Here is a 27138-nt window from a genome sequence, read left to right on the forward strand (position 1 = left end):
AGCCCTCTGGGCAGCTGCATGGCATGCACAGTGGCCCCAGGCATGCTTCTTTTCCAGTGAAGGAAACAACTTTCCCACTTAAGACATATTCCTCAAGTTGGGGAGGAGATGATTTTGGGGGGAAAATGCATGTTGCATATGAGAAAACACACTATTTCCCCATATAACCCCCTCCTCCCCCCCCCAAAGAGCACTTACCAGTGCCGCCTAGTCCTTTCCGTATAAGCCACTTGGTTATTCTTCCATCTGCACAAATGGAGATTAATACCTCTCCTTTGTCATCTCCGGTTGTACCCCTGTCCTGTTCTATCCACTTGAGCTGCCATACAGGACCTATATGTTTATTTAAAGATTCACTGAAACAGAGGAGTGCACACAATAAACTTAACATTAACAATAAGAAACCTCTGGAAAAGCTCTTACTATAGTGACATCAGTGTCTGCAACATTTAAGAGCACATATTTGGAACATTCAGTTGTTTGTCAGATGCTTATTTTAATATTCGTAAATGGTTCATTTTAATGAGAAAAAAGATATGGTTCAATTGTTTTGAAAAGTTGTTTCTATTCCAGAATGTGTTTTCATGAATTCTTCATGAATTGAAGAATGACACTTAAAGATTGAAGTTCCCTCCTTTAGATGCCTCTATCGTTGTGTTGATGCTGTGTTCTTTGAAAACCATCTACTTTCACTGAAATAAGTGGGAAATGTGTTAGGGGCTAGATCATGTAAGGTCCTGAACATATTTTGAAACAAGCTGAGCAATGTCTACTTCTACTGACTTTAGTCAGCACCTTCTAGGATTATGCCCCAAATTAGGCAGTTGAGTTCAGATCAGATATTTCCCTAATCATCTCTACTCTATCACTGTCTCTACAGTTCCTATTAACCTAGATCAGGGCACCTGTACATGGCTTATTTCCTTCCATCACAGAGCCACATTATTGTCTAAAAAGCCAAGGTGTTATACCCTGACCCCTTCAGGGCGGGGATTGTCTTTGTTCAGAAACTAGTAAATTGGGGCACACATTCTGACAGCAGCCTTTGGATGTTACTTTAATATAAAGACTTAATATTAATAATCCTACAGAGTAATTAATGGCAGCATGCATGGAACTGGGTGGATATTGCCAAAAGGGTAAGTATGTGAAGGATGGCCCAACCTAGTCCTTTCTGACCATTTACATGAATCAAAAAGCATCCCACAATCTCCACACCCGTAGAATCTGTTCAAGAAATACTCCAGAACTGCGACTATTTAGATGTTACAAGTCATTCTGGAAATACAAAGCTGATTAGAGTTAAATTGTCCAGCACTTCTGAGTATTCACTGAATCTGTTTATTCAAGCATTCTACTATTCACTCATCAAATGGATGGAAGAAGTGGAATGTCTACAACTAAGAAAACGAGAGAGGAAACGAGGTCCAAGATGGGGTGTCTGCAGTCTTACCTACTATCCATAACTGCAGTGGGATTCTGACTCTGTACATTAAATATTGCAACTGTACCATTGTACATTCCAACTGCCAAAAGGTTTGGGTTTGCTACAGAGAAATCCAAAGCGGTAACACCATGATCACAGTGATAAATACGCTCTGGCCACTGCACAGAAGGAAAAAATAGCACATGTTAATTTAATGTCTTCACTGAAGTGCCAGACTACCTACAATTTCAAAAGTTTGGACAATCATGGAACATTAAAATTGAAAATAAAGCTATGCACAAATTTGACTTTTAAACTATAAGTTAGATTGGGCCTAAATTGCATTACATCTATGAGCTCGTGTTCTGGGAAAACTGGATGTTTGCATAAAGTAGGTTTCCAGTCCCCTTTATGTGTAAATTCTTGGTTTTACACAACCAAAACTTTCCTCCAATTTTGCCCTTCACAATTTAAAATTATTTAAACCTCTCTGCTTTTAAGTTATGTTCTTTTCTAATTAACAAAAAGTTAGTTGGAAGTAAACTGCAATCTAAAGTAATTTAGTAGTCAATGAATTACTAGGTTCATGCAATTTACTCAGCATGATTTATAGATAAAGAAGTAGATTATGTGGGACTGAATTCTAGCCTTGGAGTAAGATGGACACAACTCTACCAAAGTTTACTGCATTTAGTCCTTGTTATCAGAAATAAAGTGGTTATTTGTCTGAACATAATTGTATTTCAATGCACGTCATCTCTTGATTTTCAAGGTTAAGCATTCAAATACTGTAGCAGTAGGAGTCATGCAAGTAATATGATTGTTGGTGATCTACTGAATTTGTTAATTTCATGCTATCATAAATAGAACAACTGTGTTGAGGAAAGACGTGTTAGAGGAAAGAAGAACCACAAATTATAGGATTGATTCTGGACTCTAAATTAGAGTTTTAGCTGAATACAGTATGTAAGCACATCACTATTATTTGATTGTGACTATTCAGCACATTTTACTGCATATTTAAACATGTGACTTAAAATATATGTCACGCGTTAGAATATGTGACTTTTATGCAAGCCCCCCTTAGCTTCATTTGTTTGTATAAATAAAAGCTAAGGGGGAGTTCTGGGTTCTGGTCCCTGCTGCAAGGCCTGTTTCTGGATTTTTTATGAAGGGGGCCTTTGACAACCAACAGAAATAATTCTTTTAACAGGCTAGACTCCTGCCATTCAGGTGAGTTCCATAAACAGTGCTAGGCTGCAGAATCACATTCTCTCTGCAAGGAAGTAAGAACTGTAATCTAAAAATTTGTTTTTGAAACTGGGTGCCATTCAATTTACGAAAGTTATGGAGGTGCCTTGAATCCAGTGAGGAGTGCCTCAAGTCCAAATAGGTTGAGAATCACTGGCTTAAATCATACAAGTTACTGTAATAAAAATTAATGTCCTCACTTTGGCCAGCATTAAATATTCAAAACTATATTTTAAACACCAGAATTTGAAGCTATTGCTTTTTACTTTTGATTCTGGAACATTTTTTTTTGAGAAAAATTGATAATGTTTACAATTTGAATGGAAATCGTTCTGTTATAAAAGAAACCCCTTACTCTTCATGGTAAATGAAGAGTTTACTAAATGTTTAAACTTTATTACTTTACTTTACTAAATGTTTAAAACTTTACTAAATGTTTTTAGTTCAAAACATTTATTTTGGCAATGTTCACTTTCCAAATAGAAATTTTAAGAAAACTATCTATTAAATGTGTTGTTTCTTTAAAATATTACAAAAAAGTCACATTTGGGAACTGAATTTAAAATACTTGTTTTTTTTTAATACAGGCCAAAGCATAACTTAATTACAGAAAAGAAAGTGCACTAGGGAGGGGAAACACAAAATTTTAAATACAGTATCTTAAGTAATTAACAAATGTGGGAGAAAAATAACGGAAAAATATGAAAGATAAAGAAATTAGTTTTTACATTTGACATGTTTAAGTGTTTTCCATAGTAGAAAAATCTTTATAAAATGATCTATACACCTGGACCTACCTGACGTAATAACAATCTTGTCTAGGAAGGCCCTGGGGATTGGAAATGGGGTATGGAGCTTCGCACTGATAGGTTGCCCAGCTTTAGCTGGTATTAACTGACAGTTTTTTATCATCTGTTAGCTATCTGGTGGTCTATGGAAATGAGTTCAGTTCCCCATGGACAGTTGTCTATATTACAAAACCAGCACAATTACCACTTCTGTTGGCAGCATCACTAGAAAGGATGAAAGTGCACAAAGTTACTTCTACATGCACCTCATCCAGATCAAATCTAATGCACATTGCCAAGTACTATGGGGCAGCGTGGATTACTAGTTCTTTTTTGTCTGCCCTGAATGGTACAGAGCCTTAGCTTCCAAGGTTTTTATTATCCTGTCATCAGAATGATAGTAGTTACCATATTTACTCAAGTCTAAGACAAGGTTTTTCCCCCCAGTCAGCATGGGAGAAAAATCCCCTCATCTTAGATTCATGTACTGAAAGTGGGAGGGAGGGCAGCCGGGGAACAGGCTGTGGCTCTGACTCTGGCCCTGTGCCTGGGTCAGGCCAAGAGTCAGACCCACAGTAGCTTCCCTACCCACCCAACACTGGCGGTCAGAACACAGCTCTGCTCCAGCTCAGGCTGGATTCCCTCCTGGGCCCAGAGTGCAGGGAAACACTGTCTCCAGCCCAGTCACTCAGCAGTGCTGCTGCTGCATGGCCCAGCAAGGGCTGTGCTTCCAAGTGCCGTACTCCATGACCTGGCAGGGAACAAAGCCCAAGTAGCATACTCTTACACTAAGGTAAAGACTGTGGGAAGCAGCGGGAAAGGGGCAGAGATTTCAGAACTGCAGAGACTCCCTATGCCTAAAGGAGGGTGCTTGTGCCTGAAAACTTGCAAAGAACTTTTTTTTCAATTACTCAGTTAGTCTAATAAAAGATATCACATCTACCCAAAGAAGCTTGCCCGCCTGTCCGTAAACCAACACGGCTATAACCAAAACCCCTTCTCCAGAAGGAACATACTCTAAGCCAACAAACAATTAACTGTACCAGGCAAACAGGAATAGGAAATTAAATAATCTTATACTAATTAAGGCAAATATTATCACAGCAAATATACAAAAGTAACAACAACTGTATTGAACTACTTTTTAGCTCTGTGTTACCATAGGGTTCTTCAGTGACCAACAGCAAGCCAAGCCTTTCTTCTGTTCTTTAAAACCAAATTGTCCATAACCAACAGCCAAAAGATCCTAAAAACCAAAAGCACAGATTGGTAAATATACTTCAGTTTAAGTAAAAATTTTGGCCCAGATTTTTAAATATCTTCCTGCCTACAGTTAACTGTGAATACAAAGCCTATGCCTTAGGATAGGTTTACACTGTACAATCTAGTGCTGTGCTGATATACTTGACTTAACTCTGAATGAGTTAGCCTGAGTATTGAAACATGCATAAATAGGTTAGCACGGCACTCTGGGCAAGTTAACCCAGCTGAGAAACAGTATATTAGCATTGGCAGAGCACTGTGCTAATGCAATTATACTATGTCTAGCACCTGAGCTCGCTTAGGTATCATCTGATACACATCCATCCTGCACTCACGCCCTGTTCCAGCGTAGTATATGAAACCCAGGGCTTGTATTTTTATCTTGACAATTATGTATCCAATACTCCCAAAAGTTTAGAAGAATATGTTAACTTACTGGATTTAGTTTGTTCCAAGCCATGCTGCTTACATTGTGCCCACTAGTCAGGTCACATGTATAAGACCACAGTCGTTCCAAACTGGGAGGTAAGACTTCTTCTGGGGCTTCACTTGAATCCAGAAAAAATGATGCATTACTTAAAGTGGGAAGATCAGAAGAAAGTATTTCTTTCTCTGTTTCCTCCTCTTCCGCTTCCTCTTCTGCCTCTGCTGGTGCTTCCACTACTTGTACTTCACTTGTACTTTCACCAACATGTGATGCAAGAGCTGGTTCTAAAATAAATTCATCCAGAAGAACCTCAATCATATTTACTTCATAGATCTGTAGTCCTGCTCAGTCTCACTAGAAACCTAGGACACAGACAGAAGTGACAATTTTCACTTGATTTGGCCACAGAAAGCAGTCTATAGCTTTGACCAAACACAAGTGCATGGCTGTAGACTGTTTAAAATGGCTGATCAGGTGAAAATCTGAAACCTCAATGCATGAGGGTTCAGGTGAAGACATTTCAAAACAGAACATCTTCTGTAACTTGTGTCTCCCTGCTTGCCAACCTCTGAGCTGTTTTCAGAATGGGAGTGGGGAAGGGAGCAGAGGGAGTTCAGTCTGGGGTTTTTTCAGCCTCTGCTGGGGGGTGGGGTGGGGTGGGTATGTTGGAGGCCCCACCCCACCCCCACCCACGCAACAAGGTGGGGGCACTCCAATGCACTTACCCCACTCTCCAGTGCCAGCTGGGGAACCCCTAAAATGAGCTCACTCTGCTCCCTTTCCCCCCTCCCATTCTGAAAACAGGGACAGGCTGGGAGGGAGAAGAGGCCGCTGCTAGGGGAAACCAGCTGCAGGCTCGCAGCCAGTAGCTAGATTCCCCTGCCCCCTGGAACCAACAGTGAACTTCTATTTGGTCTCAAAGATTGTTGTAACTCAGAACACTTCCTGCAAAGTGTTCCTATAAAGGTGCATATCTACCCTGCCTTCTAAGAACCTGATAGATAGCTAGGGAATAGCTTTTCCCCAGGGAAACAAAGTTTCTTTCCAACTTCCAATTTTATGAAATGTTAAGGAATTCTTCAGTTTTGATGCCAAACTTTAGGAATCCATGCTGGAGAATTGCTAGGTGATTGTAATATAATTAAAATGAAACTGCATCTATCAAAAATAAGTGTAAATTATATTTTTACTTAATTGGTTATAGAGTCTTTTGTTTCTCAACAGTTCACAACTTCTGTCAGCTGGCAAAGGATATCAAGTTATTCCTGTCAACTAACATGCATACAGTCTAGATTTGCAATAGGGATTGGAGATCTAGCTCCTGTTTGAGCTTTAGAAATCTTCCCCTGAAACTATTTCCCTCCTTTTGAAGTATCGAACAAAAGAAAATACAATGCAGGGACTGTGTACCATAGAGGTTGCAAGATTGGACTTTTGTGACTTGGATATAAATGAGTCAAAAATTAAGACTGAAAGTTCTATTGATACTATCTTTAAAAGTTATGTATGTGTCTGAAAAATTAATGTGTTGCTTGCAGAGAATATTGGGTTGACCTCATCTAAGAAAATCTATCTATGCAATGAACAGCTACAATAAAGGCAGCTTCCTTACACCATAAATATTTTTCTTTCCTCTTTTAATTAGACCTCCCTTACTGGACATGGGGGTAGTTCAGTCTCCTAGCCCACTTAGTCCTTGGCTTTTCTGTTAAGATTCCACACAATGATTCCAAATAGTGCAACCTGTGGTCTGCAGTGAACTGACCTCTTCATACACACTGTAAAGCCATTAAAGGATTAAAACATTTACTCATAATCTGGGCTGAATTTTAAGGTTGAAAGGCTCTGTATTCAGGTGCAGAAATGTAAAACCAAAAGAGCATATTTAAATAGAATCTATATCTTGAGTTTCAGGAACCAAGTATATTAAGAAACTTGTAAATAAGTCTTCATTTGCTGCTGTTAATGAAGGAGAAAAGGCAACTCAAGAATCACTTGTTCAGCCCTATCATACAGCTTCACAAACCCTTCCTGCCCTCTTTGCCAAAAGAGCTTGTTTTTCTGTACATAGTTTGGATTTAGGAAACATTTACTTGATGTTTTTGATAATGTGCAAAGATTCGTTTTGACAATGACTTATCCAATGAGAAAAATACCTATAAGAACAGGAAGTTGCCGGTAAGCTGCAAGTTTGGCCTGAAAAACATTCTCCATTAGAATCCTTTCCATAACAAATAAATCCTGCTGAAATTTCTCTGATTTTAATATAGCTTCTGAATGGTCTTCCTCCTCCTCTTGAATTTTGGCAAGAATAACACTTTCCAAATCGATTATAGAAGAGTGTGTACTTTCTGGAAACAGATAATATTTCAAAAAGTAGATATATTAAATCATTCACTACATTTTGCAGGGAAAAACTGGGGAGAGGTATGATAAACAAAGCTTATTATGAGCAACAAGTATCTCTAACTTCAACTTTTTTTCTTTAGTTCTCTTTTTTAATATTTATAAGACAAACTGCTTATGCTACCATCTCCTGGAACTTAATTTTGTTCTAGGATATATGTACAACCCAGTCATATGCATACACATCAAAGACAGATTTTAGCCCTTTATTTAGATATAAAAGTTGAAGAGATCACTCAAAATAATTGAGACCCCAAATTAAGGTTTTTTTAAAAGACAAAGTAAACTTTAATAAGATTTTCCCATATACATATTTTAAAAGAAGAGATTTTTTTTGCTTAGATTTAACCATTCACATGCAATATTTATAACTCAACTACTACAAAATTGGGCTTATATTTGAGACCCAGGAAGTAAAATCATAAGCAAAAGCAAAAATAAACCATTCATGTACATGTCCATTGTTGAAACTAAGTGCAGTACAAAAAAGATATTACATGAATGAGGGAAGGGCATGCTTTCATTTTGTTTCCCAGTTTTAATAATCTAAGATAATATTAGCAACATGAGAAAAAAGGGAAATATGATTTGTCTGCTATTTGATTCTGAAAGGGTTCTTTTAAGCAAAATGACAACTGTATGACTAAGCCTGTGAAGCAAAACAAAGCCAGGAGGGAGAAAGAGAGAACCATTTCTTTGTACTAGTCTCCCCGCACCTGGGTCAGCAGGTTTATAAGTGTTTCAAAAGCACCCTAGAAAGTAAATGTGAGAAAACAGATGATGTAGGTTGTAGCTGTGTTGGCCTAAGGACACAGGTAGACAAGGTTCTTTGGGTGAATCTGATATCTTTTATTAAACCAACTTAAATAGTTGGAAATTTTTTTCCCAACCATTTAAGTTGGTCTAATAAAAGATATCAGATTCACCCAAAGAACCTTGTCTGCCTATAAACCAGAGTGGTCTCACCTCATTCAGTAGCAACACCTCTGGTTAATTAAAGGAGAAGCCACAACAGGCTGCAAAGGGAATCCTATCTGGTCCTTGCCTGGAAGAGGTAACAGGGCTTTGATGATTATTTAACACTCAAGGGATAGACAAATGCTGTCCTGTCTAGTTAAGTCTTTTTTTGCTTACAGCTTGAGCTAAAAGCTTGCTGCTATTTCCTGTAATATAGACTATAATCTTGTGACCAGTAAAAATCAGAAGAAAGGTATATAGCTAAGTATTCCTGGAAATTATTAAAAATTGTACAGAATACTACATTGTCTAAAACATAGTATGTGACTGTTCCCCATGCTTTTTTATACTGTCTTGAAGTCCACAATATTAGAGTGTGTAACTAAGACTAGAAAAAAATATATGATGGAATACTGTGTTTCTTTTTAGCTGTAGTAGTGACCATGTAACCATCACAGAACTTACCTAAAAAGAGCAAAGGTAAGGTTATATATATACCCTTAATCTTGTTATAGCCTTACCTTAATTTATAGTGCTAAGTGTACAGTCTGAACATGATCTCAATATAATTTTACTTTGCAAGAGAGCACAGACAATACTCACAACTTTAAGGATGCAAACACTGCATAATTTTAAACTTAGAAAAAAGTTACCTCTGTCGGTAGAAGTTGTAGATGTGGTACGATCATGATCTTTGGTCACAACAGATTTACTGCTACTCACACTTGTTGGTCGGCTGCCTCCTGTTATTGATGGTATAAGTGTAGTTTCCAAGGCATTAAAAGAATCATACAAGTCCCAGGAAGTGGCAATTATTCCTAGAAATTAATTGTACAGTATTTTACTTCTAAAGATATACTATAAAAGCTATAATTGACAGAAATATTAGACTTTGTATAGCAAATGACACTTCTGTTTTGACAAACTGTTTTGACAAATTACGCGTACGTTTGCTGCGGCACCAGTTTACTCGCATGTAAATTACTCATGAGTAAATGGTGCCAAGCAGGCATCTACATGTGCAGGGAAGCAGAAGCAGATTTGCTACCAATCTGCTTCCACTTTCTGGGGCCTTGCAATAGGCCCCAGCCGCCACTGAGGGAGCTCCAGCTCTGGCCACAGCTGCCGGCAGCACTCTTCAAATGCCAGCCCTGCTTGCTGCTCTCTGGCCAGCCATTTCCCAGGCGAGAAGCAGAATGCACAGCACACGGACAGCATACAGCAGTGCTCTCCTCACTGCCTCTGCCTTCTCATGCTATGGCTGTTTCTGCTTCTGCCCATGGCAGTGACAACTAGTGCCTTGCACTCCTGTTGGTCACTATGCTGGCCCTGCTGCCCCGCCATGCTGACCACTGCCTGGACCATGGCTGTCTTACCCCTCCCAGCTCACCCACATGCAACGACCACCTGCCCACCCTCTGTATGCCATCCCAGAGCTGCCGCTGTCCCAAAATGGGACAGTTTCCGGCTTGCCCCAAGCTGCACATATAGACTTCCCTGCACAGCCTGGGAAGTCAATTGGGAAACTGGGGCACAGGGCTTGGAAAGCGCTGCGGGGGAGGGGCTGGTCCCAAACCCCTACCCTAATCCACCACTGGGGCAGATGGCAGCAAGCCCCTGACTGGGCAAAGAATCAGGGCAGGAGGGTGCAATCTGCCCCTCCCCTGCAGTTCTTTCCAAGCCCCATGCCTCAATTTCCCAGTTCGGGCACGGAGCTGGGACCAGCCCCAGACTGGGACAGTTCCTGGCCAGTCCCAGGCTGCGCCCAAATGCCTGCTCATGTAGGTCCCTGCCCAGGGTGAGTTTACTCTGCAGTAAATTACTGAGGAGTAAACCCATCCAGCAGCATTTGCGCATCTAGACACGCCCACTTACTAGAATACCTTTTTATTGCCTTTTATCTCCCATGCCAGTTACGTTGCAGATCATGCCTTGGCCTTCCTAATTTTCTCTCTTACCACAGTAACAATCAGCAAATATAGAAAATATTTAATAGGATCCATTCTTACCAAGTACCATTATCCATATTGACCACTTTTCTGAATAATAATTTACCTTTGTCCTCTGTAAAGATTTTGTCACATTGCACTTCTTTATTTTTTGGGGCTCCATTAAGAGTTTGCATCATCCTTTCCACAAAGCGATCATTGCCAGCTCTGTGTTTACAGAGCTCTATATAAGCCTTGTTCCGTTCCCTTTAAAAAGCATTCAGTGTTAACACAAATTAAAAAAACTGTCCATATTAAGACTACAGGTTGAACAGGTTTGTTCTCTGTGCAAATCTACTGTTCCTTCTTCTCACAATAAAGAGGAATTTTGTTTAAATCTCAATATTCCCCATCAGTGGGTACTTTTTCAACTTTACAGTGTTATTTTGGAGTAGAAATGGTGCCTAAATATGAGCAAAATTCCAGATCTGAACACCACTGAACTTTGGTGAAATCCAGCTATAATTGAAAAATTGACAGCTCTGTTGCAGAGCAAAATTAGATGTTGCCTAAATGTAAGAGTGAAACTGATTTCTATATACTGTCTCATCTACAATGAATCATCTACAATCTGTGGAAATAGTAAAGAGAAAACGTGTAACTATTTCTCAGTTATTTCAGTTTTAATATCCTAAAGACGCATATAGATTTTTCCCTGAGTCCACCAACAATGTTGTTACCCCCAGAAAAGAGCACCAATCATTCCCACTCAGTTGACGATATGTGCTAAGCTCACAGGTTAAGTCAGAGCTGGAGGACTCTCTGATGTTTCTCACCTGGCTTCTTCCCCTGGGTACACTGTGTTCTGACAGTGTCAGGAACGGCCAGGGTGGAGATGCATCATGCACAAAGGATGCATTTTCCCTATAGCCTCTACTAGAAGCAGATGCCCATTAGTTATAAGCTTGTTAGTATACCAATGCAAAGGCTTAGTGATTTATAGGGGCCTGGATCCCAGGCATTAGAGCTTAATTCTGCAAACACTTTGTGACAAGGTATATAGGTCTATTTTTGAAGACGGAGGGTGATTCACTGCTTCACTGCACTACTCCACTGGTATTCCTGGGAAGAAGCCAGAAAGATGTATCCTGTGTGTTGTTAACACCCAGCCAAAGTTCAGAGGCAGCCCAGGGAGGAAACACTGAAGTGGGAACTAAGTATGTGCAGCTGAGCCTGTTCATGTTCAATACTGCACAAATGGACTGGGTGAGAGAAAATGACAGGGGTTTTGTGGGTTTGAAGCTGCTATAAGAAACTCTGAGGAAACATAATAGCTGTATATTTTAGATTATTTCTTTTAAGAATTATTGAATGAAAAATCTACATGAAAAAGAATGTTTCCAGAGACATTTGCTACATTAGTATTCTTTTGATTCTTATTATTTTAGATACTATAAGTCATAAATTGTTGGGGGGAAAAACATTTGCATCTAAATCTGACTGTGCTGTAAGTTCTCTCCCTAGCCACCTGGATCCCATTCCATCTACAAATTTGCTACCAAGCACAGGGCTTTTTATTATGAGTAGCTTGCTTAATATCAAGTATTTGCCTTATCTAGTGGTTTGGGAGGGTTGTATTTTGAAGTAAACAGCTCTCTTCCCCTGTGTTTCTAATGCCATATAAATGCCATTTTAGCTAAGTGCATCTCTTTAAGGTTTGCTAGCAGTGTGCTTTTCCTGTGCTTGGATATCATTGTCACATAAATGATTTTAAGCAATAAAAACTGCTCATGTTCTTCCATACATGGCATGTTAATGAGTCTCAGACTGGCAATAAATAAAGAACATCATTTGGTTTTGAAAGCCTTTTTACTTGGGTAGAGGAAAATTATGTTTTTTATGGTAAAACAATCACTTTAGTAATGAGTTCTGCTGTCACTAAGATACTACTATGTGTTACCTGCCACAGTAGATGAAAGGTCTGAATTCAGTCAGCAAAAATTTAGTTTTAACATGAACTTGTTTAGAGATGCAAATGAGACCAGTAAGCCATTTAAGCAAAAGTTGTTTTATAAACTATGATAGTAAGGACCTTGATCCTATTAACTGATGCGTCTTTTTCAAATCTTTGTAGTCAATGAAAACTCAACCTGAGATACTGAAGCATGTATACAACTGTAAAAATACATACTGTACTTTTTCAGCTTCTTCGGACTCTACAGACACCATGACAGTTGGCATGTCCAGTATCCAGAGAGTTTCTGTCTCTGTGAGGTAAACAGCTGCTCTCTTCTCTAAGTCTTCTTTTGTCAGATGTTCTCTGACCTCCTCTCGCCTCACCTGTACATCTGCAAAATTATATAAGGCCAAAGAACTAAGAGATATTTCTGTTCTAAAATTAAAAGAGGGGAACCTAATTATAAAGTTAGTGATGAAAGTTAGAAAAACTTTGGGGCTTTGAGATCCTTGAGAAGCTAGCATAGCAGTTCACAGGATCATGCTCCATAAAAGTAGTTCCCAAGCTTGGGATACACTAAGTGATAAACTAAGGAAAACACTGTGCATGAATTACTCTCATTGTCATCCTTAGGTTTAACTTTCTAGATTCCTGTAGTCACAAGCAACACTGGGGGAGAGGTGGGGAGAAGGTCTCAACAGTTCACAACTTTTGTCAGCTGCAAAGGATTTCAGGTCATTCTTGTCAACTAACACAGATCGACTCTAGATTTTTAATAGGGTTTGGGGATCACAGGCAACATATTACCTGCAAGGACTGAGCGGGGACCACTGCCTAAAATCAGAACTATGAATATGTGTAAAAACAGAAATATGCTCTTTTTACCAGATAAGCTAATAACTGTGTCTCGTCTAGATCCAGGTTCCACTATTTCATCTGCCATAGATTCAGTTGTAGATATGGTTGATTTAGAAATACCGCTGCTTCCGTATGTCCTTCAATAACAAATGGAACATATAGATGATATGTGTTAGTTAAAAAGTTAGTAATCAAAGCAATGCAATAATAATGAAGTACTGATGTCAGGGTAATCAAGTTACATTGTGATATTGTATGTAGTAAATGCTTGCATTGCTAAAGAAATTGTACAAAGAGATTCGAAAGAAAAAGTGAATTGGTTTAAGAGAAAGTTAAAAACAAGAATTCTTCACAGAAGATGTGTGAGGATGCAGACAGAGAGGAGTTTAAAAGGATCTGGAATCCATTCTTAGCATACAGTCTTGTGGAGCTGCTCTGTAGTAATGCTACCAGGCACCATAGATCAAAAAAAAGGAGGAAGAAGAAGTGGTCTTTGGGCAGATGTAACAACTGTAGCAGTTTCAAAGGTTATTCAGAGAAAGTGTTCAAATGCAACTGTTACAGCTTCATGATTCTGTAGTGATACAAATGTAGCTCTAACTTTAGTCCCACTTCATTCAGTTAACTTGTATGGCTGCAGAATCATGCAAATGTAAATTAGACAAAACAGTAGGGCTCCGTGAAATTTCACCAGCTGTTTCATTTTGACTCATTTTGACTCATTTTGAGCTCAAAATAGCGAGATTGAAATGCAACAAAGGGCTTCGAAACAGCCTCAAAACAAAACGAGAGCAGTTGAAACATTTTGAAGGTTTGGAGTTTTGAAGCTCAAGCTGGGTTTGCCTGCAGGGAAACAGAAAGTAAGGAGCGGGAGGGGGAAGAGGGGGGGGAAGGACTGCTCTCATATTGACTGTGTGTAGCTGGCCAGTGACTGTTATCCTTCCCTGAGGTCCCTTCCCATCCCAGTGCTCTGGGGGAGGGATGGAAAACACACACAGTCACAAGTCACGAGTTTTGCTTGTCAGCAACCTGAGGTGGTTTTCCAGAAACCCCTGCACCTATCTCCTTGAAAGCTGGCAGGCTCCAAGGCCTCAGCAGGGCCTGCAGTTTTGACCCCACTGTGCGTTAACACACGCACAGTGTCATCCATGTCATGAGTTTTGCTTGTTAGCAGCCTGAGGTGCAGTTTCCCAGAAACTCCTGCACCTATCTCCTTGAAACTTGGCAGGCTTCATGGCCTCAGATGGGGCTACTGTCCCGGCAAGTTTCATCTGAATCAGGCAAGAAATGACAAAGTTAGAGGCAGTTTTGTGCTTCGCCATTACAGCCTATGGGCAAAATGTTGAAACAGCAGTGAAACAGTTTTGACAAAACAAAACAGCAAAACAGTTTGGACAAAACAAAATGGAACAGTGCTTCAAAACTAAATGAAACTCTAAATGAAACACTGTTCCGTCGAAAGAGAAGTCGAAACGAAACAGTGCTGTTTCACCCTACAAAACAGCTGAAACCCCTCCTGAGCAATAGCTCCTCATCCCCATTTAAAGCAGCTAAAAAGTATGTTTGTCCACACTCTGTAGCACTTTCAAGACCAGGCCTTTTAAACATCTTTGCAATTCATAAGATCACCATATTTGTTTACTGTGTTAATTTAAAATGAAATCACAGTGATGTGGTGGTTGGGATAAAGGTCTTTTAAAATAGGCTTATGCACAACAGTTGCCTTAGTATACTGGGTTTTTTTTCTCCTCAAAATGGATGTTTGTATGTGTCTATAAATATACAGGATATGCTCTATACCTAAAATTGCACTGCGATTTAAAAGTGAATCCTTCTGTTTTACAGCTGAAATTAGGAACTTTAGCCTCCAGAATTGACACATTTTGCAGGTGACATCTGATTTTTCCAGTTAATTATTTGTATACCTGTCAATAGTGTTCAGGAATCCCCAATTAGTATTAAGCTTAAATTGTTCTAGGTACTGCGCAAACACCTAAAACACCTAGAAAAAATATTCTAGGTGCTGCAGCATAAATAATAAAAAGCTTTGTACTGAGAGAGTAGCATCAAATTTACTAGCCTTTGCAGAAGAGACATTTTAAAATCTTCCTTTTACTGACCTTACAATTCTTTGAATTTTTTAGCTAAACAACCATCATCTCCACAAACTTGACATCAGCACCCACTTTTTGATAATGCCTTAGATACAAGAAGTTTCTGAACTTTAAATTTTAAGCACAGATAGTTCTTCGATGTATTCATCAAAACTAATTGCCTTTTACTAAACATACATGGTGAAACTACATGGATTCAGCAGCTTTTTTTTTAAGCAGAGGCATATGGACTAAAGTTGGTGGATCTTTTTTGTTAGAATACACATGCACAAATATATGTGCATAATATTGTAATTGATTTTAAATGAGAACTACTCAACAGATTAATATTGTATACATTAAATAAAAGAATTACAATTAAAGATACTTACAGTAGGTTTTTTTGACGTACATTCAGTTCATAGTGAAAGACTAATAATCACACACCCATCATTTAAAAATAAATCAATATATTCAAATCTAACCAATGCTTACTGTCTTTTAAATATGAAACCATAACAAACATATAACAGTTTGTTTTGTTTTAAGAATACATTACCAATTTTTTTAGGCACATGTTCTCTGGTTAAGCTGAGAGATGGATGTTGCTATACACCAGAGGTGTTCAACTTTTTCCCCAAACGGCCAGATGGGCAGTGTCCCATCTGTCTGGGGGCAAGATCCCACCTGGTACTGGTGCAGTTAGCATCACCTGGCAACAAAGAGTTAGCACAGAGCAGCCCAGCTGCAACCCTGGGCCCAAAGGGGAAAGAAGGCATGACTTGGTGCCAACCTGGCCCCGCACCAGAAGGGAGGTAGGCAGAGAGGGAAGGGGCTAGGGGACATGCTCTTGCCCCAGTCCAGAAGTGGGGGAGGAGCATGTTGTGAGTGGCAGTGAAAAGCTTTGGGTTTGGGAATTTGGCAGGGGGGAGGCTGCCCATACTAATGGCCACCACTCCCTCACTCGCAAATTTCCCACCCCTTGAAGAGCCCAGCAGACCACACATGATGACTTGGATGACACTTGGCCCACAGACCAGAGGTTGATCACCACTGCCATAGACAAATAAACTATATACGAGTGTTTGGTATTTTTGGTCTTCAACGTATTTTTATGGCACTTCTGTAAGGCACCATAGGTAAGCAAGTATTAATATATTCTTATTCTTTTAAAGATGTTGTGTAGGGAGACAGATGGTCTCAGTAACTGAGCAAAGTAGTAAAAGGAGTTTATATGAAATTAGAACTGTCTACCTTGAAGACTCTGCTCTAAGTACTAGAGAGGGAAGATTTCTTAGGGTGATATCTTTTATTGGACCAACTATGCAGATAAGCTTTTGAATGCAAAAATTCTTTGTTGGATCTCACAATTTCTGGAATACTGTGGCTGCGATATCATTCTAACTACAGAGTACCTCTAGGAGCAGACTACTTCCCTTTCTAACACTGAGACTGGTTTTCCTTATGTCCTTTGCATACTGGCCAGACCATTACAAAAGCTGCATCCTGGTCTTCCTAGTTGTTGAACCTGGGGAAGAACTCATGAGGAAGTCATTTTCCTCTCCTAAGACTGTCCTCTCAGGAGTATCAAGGTAAAATAGGCCATGGGGTGGTGTGTTTGGGTACAGATTTACAGATGTCACAAGTACTGACAAATTCCATTCATGCAAGGCCGCAATAGCAGCCAAGTATACCTCACCTTACACTATTATTCCTGCTCCTAACTTCTTGAGCATGGTCATTCCAGAACAGGTACACCCTGGCTCAGGATATGACTCTCAAAATGCAACATACCTTGAGAATGGACCTACTAAACTAGCATTAATTCCAGATGTCTGATGCAAGGATAAGGATGCCAGAAAATCAGTTGTTGTGGTCCCTGAGAAATCATGTCCTGACAAGATTTTGGTTTGTCTGTGTAGTGCTGAACTTGGTTCTGGATGGTAGAGAGGATGGGGCGTCACATCCTTCCCTTGTTCATCAAAAACCTAAAGGAAATACAGAAATAATACATAAAAAATATATTCATGGATTCCCTAAACACGTGAAAATGATATGCAACTCTGAAACATTTAACTTCATTTGGGTCAGGAGGGATAGAAACAGTCACCCTCTCTGATGTAGAGCTAAACTCCCTGTGCCACTGAAACCTTGAGAAGGTAGATGGTACCCTGCACTGCTGCTCTCCTAGTGAGCTGAGGGTAAGGGCACTTGCTTCTTATGATATCTGCCAGTAGAAGCTGTTTCAGGGATATGCTGAGAAACTACATCTATCTTCTGGCATAGCCACATCCCCTTTCTGGTCCACCCTACTGACCTTTCAGGCTGTGCTGTTCTCTAATGACTCCAACGGTAAAAAAATTAGGGAATCTAAATGCTGGCAAAAGATGGTGTAAATAAGGGGCCGTCTGGCTCACAGTACTAATATCAAGTTAGCAGTACAGAAAATATAATCTAGAGAGAGAATTATCAACACTAAACTTTTATAATCTCCCCCAAAATTACCAAGTTGCTCCAAGAATATATATGGTAAGTGGATTGAAAAGTTGCTAAACAAGATTTTCTTTACACTTGATATGAGATTTCCTTTCTTTTGTCAGGTAAATAAATAAATATCCTACTGTCACCATCTCCCATGTGGATTTAAACACAGGTTATTTCATGTGAAGCAGAGGTTTGTTGATCTAAATCAGAGGTTTTTAAACTTTCTAAAGACATAGAACCCTTTCATATAATCTTTTGCCCCGGAACCCCTACTCCTATCCCATGAGCTAATACAGAAGATGTGGTCCAACAATGGTGGCACAGGAATCAGGAAAAGAAGGCATGGGTGATGCATAGGGGGTGCACCCAGGTGCACCTGCATCCCCTGAGATTTGCGGTGCACCTCCTGAGAAAAGCATTGCTGACACTGCTGGAGGCACCTGCCAAGCGGTCACCACTCGCCATCCCCCTCCACGGTTGCCAGCTACTGCTCGGCACTTCCCAGCCCCTCACACCCACCCCTGCCGCTGGCACCAACGCAGCTGCTCGCAGGAACTCCCCACTCGGCCTGCCCCTATCACTGCCATGGCTGCCTGCAGGAGCTCACTACTGCCATGCCCATGCCATCATCACCACCGCCTGTGCTTGGTTGCTGTGCCCCTCCCCCGCAGCCTCTGGGGGCACACATTGTTCATGAAAGGAGGTACCTCCATTTTATCACAGTCATCCAGGATGGGAAGACCTGCATTCAGTTCCCTTCTTTGCCAGAGGGGCTTCAAACCCCTAACTCCCACTTTTCAGAAGAGGTCCCAGTTCAGTAGGCTATAGGGTTATACTGCCTCTTGTTAAAACCGTTCCAGGTTGCACAAAATATTTAAATATTCATTGAATCAGAAATTGAACATACTGTAGTCCAGGGCTGTCTAACTGGCAGCCTACAAGCCACCCATAGCCCCCAAGGGATTAAACTGTGGCCCTGGGCTCTCAATCCTGATGCCACTCCCCCATCATTCTCCTGCTGCTGCTGGAGTTTCCAATTCTGTTTGCTCCTGCCACTGGGGGTGCAGCCAAAAGATTCCAGAGCTCTGGGTCCTGTGAGGGCCTGGGGTGCTGGTGCAGTGCAACAGTGATGGGTAGGTGCACCCACCATGCAGCATAGAGTGTAGGGACAAAAGGATCTGGCATGCAGTCTAGGGGACTTCTCGCCCATACAGCATGTGTCTCGGGGCGGGGGGTGAAGCTGAGTTCTCCAGTCACTCAGAAGCTGGACAGTCCTAGTCTAGTCTATAAATCTGGTAGGCACCTGGGAGCAGGGAGACCCAAGTTCCCACATCTACTCCAAGGATCTTTTTGTATTTGATACTAAACCATCCTTGGAACAGGAACTAGAATCCAGGACCTGCACTCTTGAATGAGTACTTTAGTTTTTCTTTCTCTGGCCCAGTGACTATAAGATTATTTCATACAAAGTGGAACAGCTTCAATGGAGCATGCTCTCAGCCTAGCTGGCTAGGGCAGTTTCAAGAAAAGTGGGAAATAAAGTTTGATCACCTTAAGTAGGGGAGTCATCCATCTTGGGTGAGTGTTCTGAGTAACTGCATAAAAAGGGGACATCACCCTTGGGTTTTGAAAGGAAATGGACACTTAATTTTGTGCAGAGCCCAATCTCACAGGCATACTTGAACAAATTCAAAATCAAGACCATCACATGATTAACACAGTTTGTGAATCCCAGTTGGATACTGGCACAAAATGAACCCGGAGCTGTACTGCCTGATTAAGTGAGGAACTTCTGAGAATGCCTAATTGAAAACGTAAGTGCCTACAGACAAAGTATGTCCAGAGTTGGGCAGCAGCTGAGCATGGTTTGAGGGTCTCTATTTTAAACTTGGAAACCAAGCTGTCATCCCAGATGAGAAGAGCCCTTAAAGAGCTGTAGCCCTTAAATCTCTTTCTTACAGTCTTCCATTGAAAAATGGAGCTAATACTTTCCCATTGCAAGTGCTGTGAGGAAGTTATTGTTTGTGAAGTGTCTTGACAAGATTGGCTGAAAGGCTCTACAGAACTGCAAAGCATTATTATTACAAAGTAAAGGTTTATGAGAGGAAAAATCTCTTAAAATGATGTTCCCTCCATTTCCTTTAAGTTTAATCAGGAACTAAATTCTTACATGTTTATAAAAGGCTAACACTAGAACCTGAAATTCTTCAAAGGTCAAAATCAATACAAGGCAAGGGATTAAATACTGCCACAGCTCTACTTTCAGGGATAATGAGATGTACAGGACCTATGTGAATCTTTGTTATCATGAACTCACTCTGATGCAGAAAAATACGTGTCATGTGCTTCAGCTTGGGTTGAGAATACATTCTCCAGTTTTTATGCAAGACCTAGGTTGGATATTAATATAAAGTGCTGATTTTTTAAAAATAATTATTTTGTTGTATCTGGAATTTAACTTTTCCTTGAATACGTAGATTTTATTTTTGTTTAGCCATTTGTGGTAAATGACTAACAATCTTTGGGGACAAAAAGTTCTTTAAACATTAAACATTCCTGCCCTTTAAGAACTGTCCAATTCTCTTTCTCTGAACTTCTACAGAGTCCTGAAAAAAGTAAAAAATATTAAAAACAAAGAAGACTATACTAGATACTCCACATCTTCGTAAGTTGGAAAATACAGGAGGAAAACAAAGGCTGAAAAGATTTCTTGGTACAACAGAAAGAAGATAAAGGACCTTAGACACTTTGTTTTTCCCTTTATAAATGGATCCACCTTGGAACATCTGCACTGGTTTCCCTTCTTCCTAGCAAACAAGTCTTTGTCATCTCCACACACCTCCACACTGTGGAGGAAATGAAAAATTAAACACAAATACTGAAGAGTACATTACCTGGACAGTATGCCTGCTACCTATGAGAGACGCTTTATCCATAGTTTTGCCATCAGAAGCCACCAATATGTTTTTTCGACTCATTGATCCAACTCTGAAACTGCCGATGTAGCTCGTTCGTCTTTGGCTGCCAGAACCTGAAATGGATCCTTTCTTTGAGCTTGCCTCCATCTTGGTTGTCCTAAAGTAATCAAAGCGGGAGGAAGAGAAGGGGAGAAACCATTTAGACTCTGAACGGCATAAAGCTGTGCTGGGGACCCCATGACAAAATGTGCACCTCACTACTCAGGAGGTAGCTTTCATGAATAAGAGTGACAAGTGGGGAGCAACAGAGGAGCAGCTGCTGACCTCATGGCGGGGCTCCTCCACCTTTTTATACCTGGAAAACACCACTCTCCTTGTCCCTCTTTTTTTGAGTGCAGGAAGACAATAAGCTGTGGACAATAAGCTGAATATAAGCTACCAGTGTACCTGTGTTGCCAAAAAAGGCTAACGGCATCTTGGGCTGCACTGGTAGGTGTGTTGCCAATAGGTCAAGGGAAGCGATTATTCCCTTCTATTCTACACTGGTGAAGCCACATCTGGAGTACTGTGTTCAGTTTTGAGCCCCCCACTACAGAAAGGATGTGGACAAATTGAAGAGTGTCCAGCAGAAGATAACAAAAACGGTGAGGGAGCTGGGGGACATGACTTATGAGGAGAGGTTGGGGGAACTAGGCTTATTTGGTCTAGAGAAGAGGAGGCTGAGAGATTTAATAGCAGCCTTCAACTACCTGAAGGGGGGTTACAAAGAGGATGAAGCTGGACTGTTCTCCATGGTGGCAGATGACAGAACAAGAGCAACGGTCTCAAGTTGCAGCAAGGGAAGGTTAGGTTAGATATTATGCAGGGATCCTGGTTTCAGTGGCGATGCATAGGGGTTGCACGTGCACCCCCTGAGAGCGCTGGTGCACCCTGACAGGCCGCGCTCCCTGTTTTGGTGATGGGCAGGAGGGGCAGGGGGGAGCGTCGGTGCCCCCATGAGCACCAGCCAGGGAGCGGGAGTGCCAGGTGAAGCGCCGCGGCCACTTCCCGGTTGGCACGATCGGCCATGTGGGGCTCCCCTCCCCCCAGTCGGTGAGATTGGTTGCGGGGGGGCCCTCCCCTGGTTGCTGACTGGTGGCTGACTAGTCACGGGGGGGGGCACACGCTCCCCCTAAGGTGGCACCAGTCACCCACACCTGGTTTTCTCTGATTTAAAAAAATCCCCAATTTTCAGTTTTAAAAAAAAGTAACCTCAACTCCACATGTTCCTGTGATTTAAATCAAACACCACTAATCTACAAACACTGATACAGCAGCGTTTCATTTTAATCATGGAAAAATGTGCGTTTGGAGTTACTTTTTTTAACGAAAATGGGGGATTTGCTTTTTTTTATTTTTTTAATCTCGGAGAAAACCAGGATCGCCGGGTCTTGGGAAGGAAGGATGTTCTCAGGAGTTGGGCTGGGATGATGTAGTTGGGGCTGGTCCTGCTTTGCGCAGGAGGTTGGACTAGTTGTGACCTCCCGAGGTCCCCCGTCCTCTGGCTGTAAGACAGGACAGTGCCCCCACCCCCGAGCCCGCGGGGTCGTGGCTGGTCCCTCCCTGGCGTGGCCCGTGCGGCCGCACTCACAGGCTGGGGGCGGCGCTGTGCCACTTGCTCCGGCCGCCCGCGGGCCCCGACATGGCGCCGCCGCAGCAAGCGTGGTGACGCGGTAGCCATGGCAACCGCCTCCCAACACGCGGCGCGGCGATTGGCCGGCCAGCACGGCGGCCCCGGATAGGTGCGCTCGCCGGCCTGCGCCCGGGCTCGCCCCGCCCGCGACCCCCGGCGCACGGTCCCCGCCGGCCCGCGAGGCGATGCGGCTGCGGCTGCCGGGCAGGGGCGGCGGCGGCTCCTCCTCCGCGGGCGAAGCCGGGAGCGGGGCGGCGTGAGCGGTTCCCCGCGGACGCAGAGGCCGGCGGCCCCGGAGCCCCGATGCCAGGCGCCGGGGGCCGCGCTCAGCGCCGCCCGTGCGGGACCTGCCCCTGAGCGGCCGGCCCCGCTGCCACCGGCCGGCGCGCGGCTGCGGGAGGTAAGCGGGGCGCGGAGGGCTCGCGGGCGCGGCGGCTCCGGGGCTGCCGTGATAGCCGGGGCCGGGGGCGCCTCGCCACCGCGGGGTTGCCCTGGCCCTACTCGGCCATTGCCGGCTAGCGGGTGCCGCCGCCGCCGTGTCTCACTGGGCTCAGACCTAAAGAAATCTTCCTTCTTCCCCGCGCGAGGCAGAAGCACCTCCCTGCTGGCTCGTCCCGCCCCGCCCTGCCAGGGCCCCGCCCCGCCCCGCCCGAAAATGGGGAAGAAGATGATGATGATAACGCAGCACTACACTGCCTAATAATCATCATCATTAGGACCATAACCAGCACCATTATCAGTATGCACTCGCTGTACACTAACAGCGATGATTAGCATCATCTCTGGCGAAAGGAGGCCGGTCCTAAAAGTCCCCCCGGGGCTGCCAGGCTGGGTGCCGAGTTCAGCCCCGTTTCCCCATGGCGAGGAGACGGCCCTCCTAAGCCTGCGCCTGCGGGGCCCGTCGTCACGCAGCCTGGCACCCCAGTGCGGTGGGAGATGCCGGTTCGGCCGGCCGAAGGGGTTTGGGCACGCTCCTGGAGGAAAGAGGCGCCCGTCCCTGCTGAGCCTGCGGGCGAGGGGCACGGCCTCGAACCAGAGCGAGACAGGAAAGGGGTCGTGCCCTTTCTGCTGTGGAGGCCGTGTTTACACTAGCCGCCACTAGCCCCAGATTACTGCGCAGTAGTCGCGGGGTGCGACGTGACCGCCCGGTGGTCCCAAGCTCCCGCGCGGTCAGCGCCACACATCAGCCATTTGCCAGCAGTGCTGTGTAGTCATTCGGGTCACGGGTGTGGGCAAATTGGGGCCTGGACAGAAAAAGAGGCCCCAAAATGGTGAAAATAATAATTATTTATTACCATTCTCCCTTGAGAAGGGGGGGGGCTGATACTAATCGTTGGCCAGCAGCTGCTGCCGGGTCATTTCATGCAGACAAGCACGGAAGGGCTGCGCCGTGCTGTGTACATGTCCCTGGGCCACTGCGGGCGCTGGGCAGGAGGGGCCTCGGGGCTGACCTATGCCCTGGCAGCTCTGCTGTCTCGGCTGAGGGCCGGTGTCCCGGGAAGTGTTTTATCCGTGGGGCTGTCTCTTGTCAAAGTGGAGCCAATGGAGCATTTTGCTCAAAACTTCCATTAGCCTCAACCCCTGCCAGCCCGGGGGTCTCTCGGCCTCCCTTGGCGCTTCTGGTCGCCGTGATTTCATCCGTGCGGAGGTCTTCGAGCGGAGCCGCCACCATGGGCCTCGCTCGCTTCCCTCTAGAGGCCGGTGGGGGCGGGGCCGGGGGCGGGGTTACCGCTGCCTCCTGCGCTGCCGGGAGGCTGGGACGTGCGTGCGTGCGTGCGCGCGCGGTGACGTCAGGCCCTCTCCCGCCCCGACCCGCCCCTCGGGCCGCCGCTGCCGCACAGCCCGTGACCCGCCGCCGCCGGGGCCGCTCCCTCCTTCGCGGCGGCGATGTGACCCCGCCCGCCGCCCCCCCGGAGCCGTCACCGCCGCCGGCCGCGCAGCCAACATGGCGGAGGTGAGCGCGGGGCCGGGCCGGGAACTTGTTGCGCGGGGCCGCGGCCGGGAGGAGCTTCCCACAACTTAGTTGCGGGGGCGGGAGGCCGGACCCGGCCGGCAGCCCGCGGGGGGTCGCTATCCCGCGGCGGGGCCTGGCGCCGGGCGGGGCGGGGTCCCGGGGGCTCCCGCCGCAGGGGGCGCTCCGCGCCGGGGCCGGGCCCGCCTGGGGCAGCTGCCTGTTGCCGAGGGGTGGAGGCCGCGGGCCCGGGGCGGCTTCCTTCGACTTTAGGGTGGAGGTTGGGGCCGCGCCGAAGCGTCGCTGCGCAGCTGGGGCCGGCCCGGCCCGGCGCGGCGCACACGCCTCCTGGGTGCGCCGCGTGGGGGGCCCGGCTTGCGCGGCCGCCTCGGGGAGCAGCGCCCAGGCCGGCGCATCCTCTTGTCCCCTCGCACCCTGCCTCTCCTGCATTTGGCTCGAGTTGGTTTGGTTCACCCCAGCCCCTCCTCAGGCGCCCGGAGCCCTGCGTGCCCCAGAAACCCGCAACATTGGTCGAGCGCAGCTCCGCGTATTTGGCCTCTGCTCTGCCTGCATAGGCAGAAGGGACCGTGTGCTTGCCTCCGCCACCTCCCTCAGCCACTCGGGGCCAGAGAGAAGCAGAAGTCTCCCTCTGTCCTGGTCCCCGGCTCAGCAGGCAGCTGCTGCTTTCGGCTCCTGCACCGTCAGGGCCGGGGAGAAGTGCAGGGGCACTTTCCATTCGAGTTGCAGCAGATTACTTGGAAAGTTTTGACAATTAAGCACTGCCGTTTGTCAGCAATCATTTGCCTGCTCCGCTCATATGAACTGAAGTTCATCGTGGTCTTGGAGGAGCTAGGGGTTGGTGTATTGCCGGTTTTGTGTAGCTCTGTATAAACTGGCCTTTTACAAGCGATGATGGCATGGAGAGTTGTATGGGGCTCCTGCTGCAGAGTGCGTATCAGTGGAGAAAAAGGACACAACTCACCTGGGTGCAGCTGGTCAAACATTAATTTTTTTTAAACTTGATGTGCTTTATTGAGCGGGTTTGGATTGAGGAGTTCCGTTGGCTTAGACCAGGGGTGCTCAGCCTGCAGACCAAAAGTGGCCCACAGGGCCCCCCATATGTTGGGAAATCTGGCAGCAGGGGAGCAGTGGCAGTACTCTCATACCTCCCTGTTGCCAAAATCCCAACCCCTTGAGGCAGGTCTGAGCTGGGCCACAACCCTTCCCTGCACTGTGGCCAAAATCAGAGCCAGGCCATGCCCCCTTCCCTCTGGGCTGCCTGACTGTGCTCTCTTTTCCCTGTGGGGCCAGGCCCTGCCCCTTTCCCTTCCCATAGCCAGTTTGTGGTTGGGTCATACCCCCTTCCTCCTGTTGGGCAGGGTCAAACCCCCTCCCTCTGTGCAGCTGGATTGGGGCCAGGTCATAGCTCCCCCCCAGCACCAGGTCAGGGATGACCTAAACTCCTTTCCATCACATGATTGGATACCGGGCAGGCTGCCCCCCTCCCCCTGGTCAGATGGGGCCCCAGTGGATACTGTCTGTGGAGGGGTCAGGCATTACCCATCATCAGCCAAAAAGTTTGAGCACCACTAGTGTAGACAGATTGGTTTCACCCCCCTGGGCTGGATGTGGACCATGGTACTCCTTACAGGCCAGATTCAGACTCATGAGCACTGTGGCAAGTAGCAGCAGGGAGCCATGGGGGGAAGCTGTTGCTTGCTGATACTTGTCCCCTAGAGGGCTTCATACCCTGGATTTCAGCAGCAGGCACCACCCCTAAGTTGCCAGTTCCACAGGCCAGCTGCCATGCCTTTATGGGCTGATTCTAGCTCTGTGGACTTTATGTGGGACACTCCTGGTTTAGACATCTTGCTAATGAAGGAAAAAATCTTCAGGAAGACTGAAGGTCTTTCCTCCTGAAAAACATATTTTAAAAGTTAAAGTTATTGGGGATCCTAAGATGAAAGCCCCACCTCTACTTTGGCCCCTTTACTCCAGTGTAAAGGGCAGAAGCAGCATAAGAGCGCCCTAAAAACCCTGTGTTTTCTTGTAACTGGTGAACTAGTGAATACAGATTCTTGTAGGTAGGGCAGGAGCTGCACAATAGGGTGGAACTGTGAAAAGGCAATAATAATTAAGACCATTCATATTATACTAAGGGGCCAAGAACAGCCCAGGATGAGAAGGGCTCGAGTATTTTAAGTCGTCTTAGCTGCTGCTTCCCCCTGGGTGGGAGGTCTCTGCAGCCCCTCAAAGGCACAGGACAACATTTCACTTGGAATGAAAAAAAAAACCCCCCTGAATTGCTGCATTTAGTATTAAGATTTAAGTTAGGACAGAATTGTTCACAGTTTTTTTTAACCTAAACAGAGTATGAATATCGAAAGACTTCATGGGTTTAATTTACCAAAAATGGAAGGCTGATCTTGAAATACTTTCTAGTGACAGGAACTCAAAGCCAACTACTCTAGTGAGTCCAGGAAGTGAAACTGAATATAAATATACAAGTATTTTAAGTTAGTTTTGAGAGAGGCAGCTTATGCTAAAATGTATAATACTATAATATTTTTAAACATGCTGTACCAATTAGCCTTTTTCAGACTTCAGAAGTTGATTTAATTCTGCATAGGACCACGAAGAAACTTTTGAAGGCAGCTCAAGACTTGTAAATGTCACAAGCTTGGGTTCTGCATCAAAAGGCTTTTTTTCATTCTTAACAGTGGCATGAATGCTAGTATTTTACATTTTTCCAAATGAAA

General features: G+C 44.5%; 2 protein-coding genes across 4 annotated transcripts in view; one reads left to right on the forward strand and one right to left on the reverse strand.

Moving 5' to 3' along the window:
• DNAI4 (dynein axonemal intermediate chain 4) overlaps positions 1–22492 on the reverse strand; it is a 31862-nt gene extending 9370 nt beyond the window's left edge. For both annotated transcript variants that reach the window (XM_019489169.2, XM_006277424.4), the window contains exons 1-12: positions 22387–22492; positions 20733–20913; positions 17149–17342; positions 13289–13398; positions 12638–12794; positions 10574–10713; positions 9172–9336; positions 7312–7506; positions 5165–5439; positions 4625–4711; positions 1454–1605; positions 199–356 (exon numbers count right to left, since the gene is read on the reverse strand). In XM_019489169.2, coding sequence (XP_019344714.1) covers positions 199–356; positions 1454–1605; positions 4625–4711; positions 5165–5439; positions 7312–7506; positions 9172–9336; positions 10574–10713; positions 12638–12794; positions 13289–13398; positions 17149–17342; positions 20733–20913; positions 22387–22439 — 1867 coding nt within the window. In that variant the 5' untranslated portion in view covers positions 22440–22492. The remainder of the gene's footprint in view (positions 1–198; positions 357–1453; positions 1606–4624; positions 4712–5164; positions 5440–7311; positions 7507–9171; positions 9337–10573; positions 10714–12637; positions 12795–13288; positions 13399–17148; positions 17343–20732; positions 20914–22386) is intronic.
• A 138-nt stretch (positions 22493–22630) lies between these two features.
• MIER1 (MIER1 transcriptional regulator) overlaps positions 22631–27138 on the forward strand; it is a 58375-nt gene continuing 53867 nt past the window's right edge. Inside the window, exon 1 of one of the 2 annotated variants that reach the window (XM_059727920.1) lies at positions 22631–22828. Coding sequence is in view for 1 of the 2 variants with exons in the window: in XM_059727919.1 (XP_059583902.1) it covers positions 24374–24382 (9 nt within the window). In the remaining variant the exon portion in view is untranslated. Of the gene's footprint in view, positions 22829–24237; positions 24383–27138 lie in introns of those variants that run through there. The other variant, XM_059727919.1, reaches the window with a different exon arrangement.

Source organism: Alligator mississippiensis, chromosome 5 (genome assembly GCF_030867095.1).
Source record: "Alligator mississippiensis isolate rAllMis1 chromosome 5, rAllMis1, whole genome shotgun sequence".
Lineage (NCBI taxonomy): Eukaryota > Metazoa > Chordata > Crocodylia > Alligatoridae > Alligator > Alligator mississippiensis.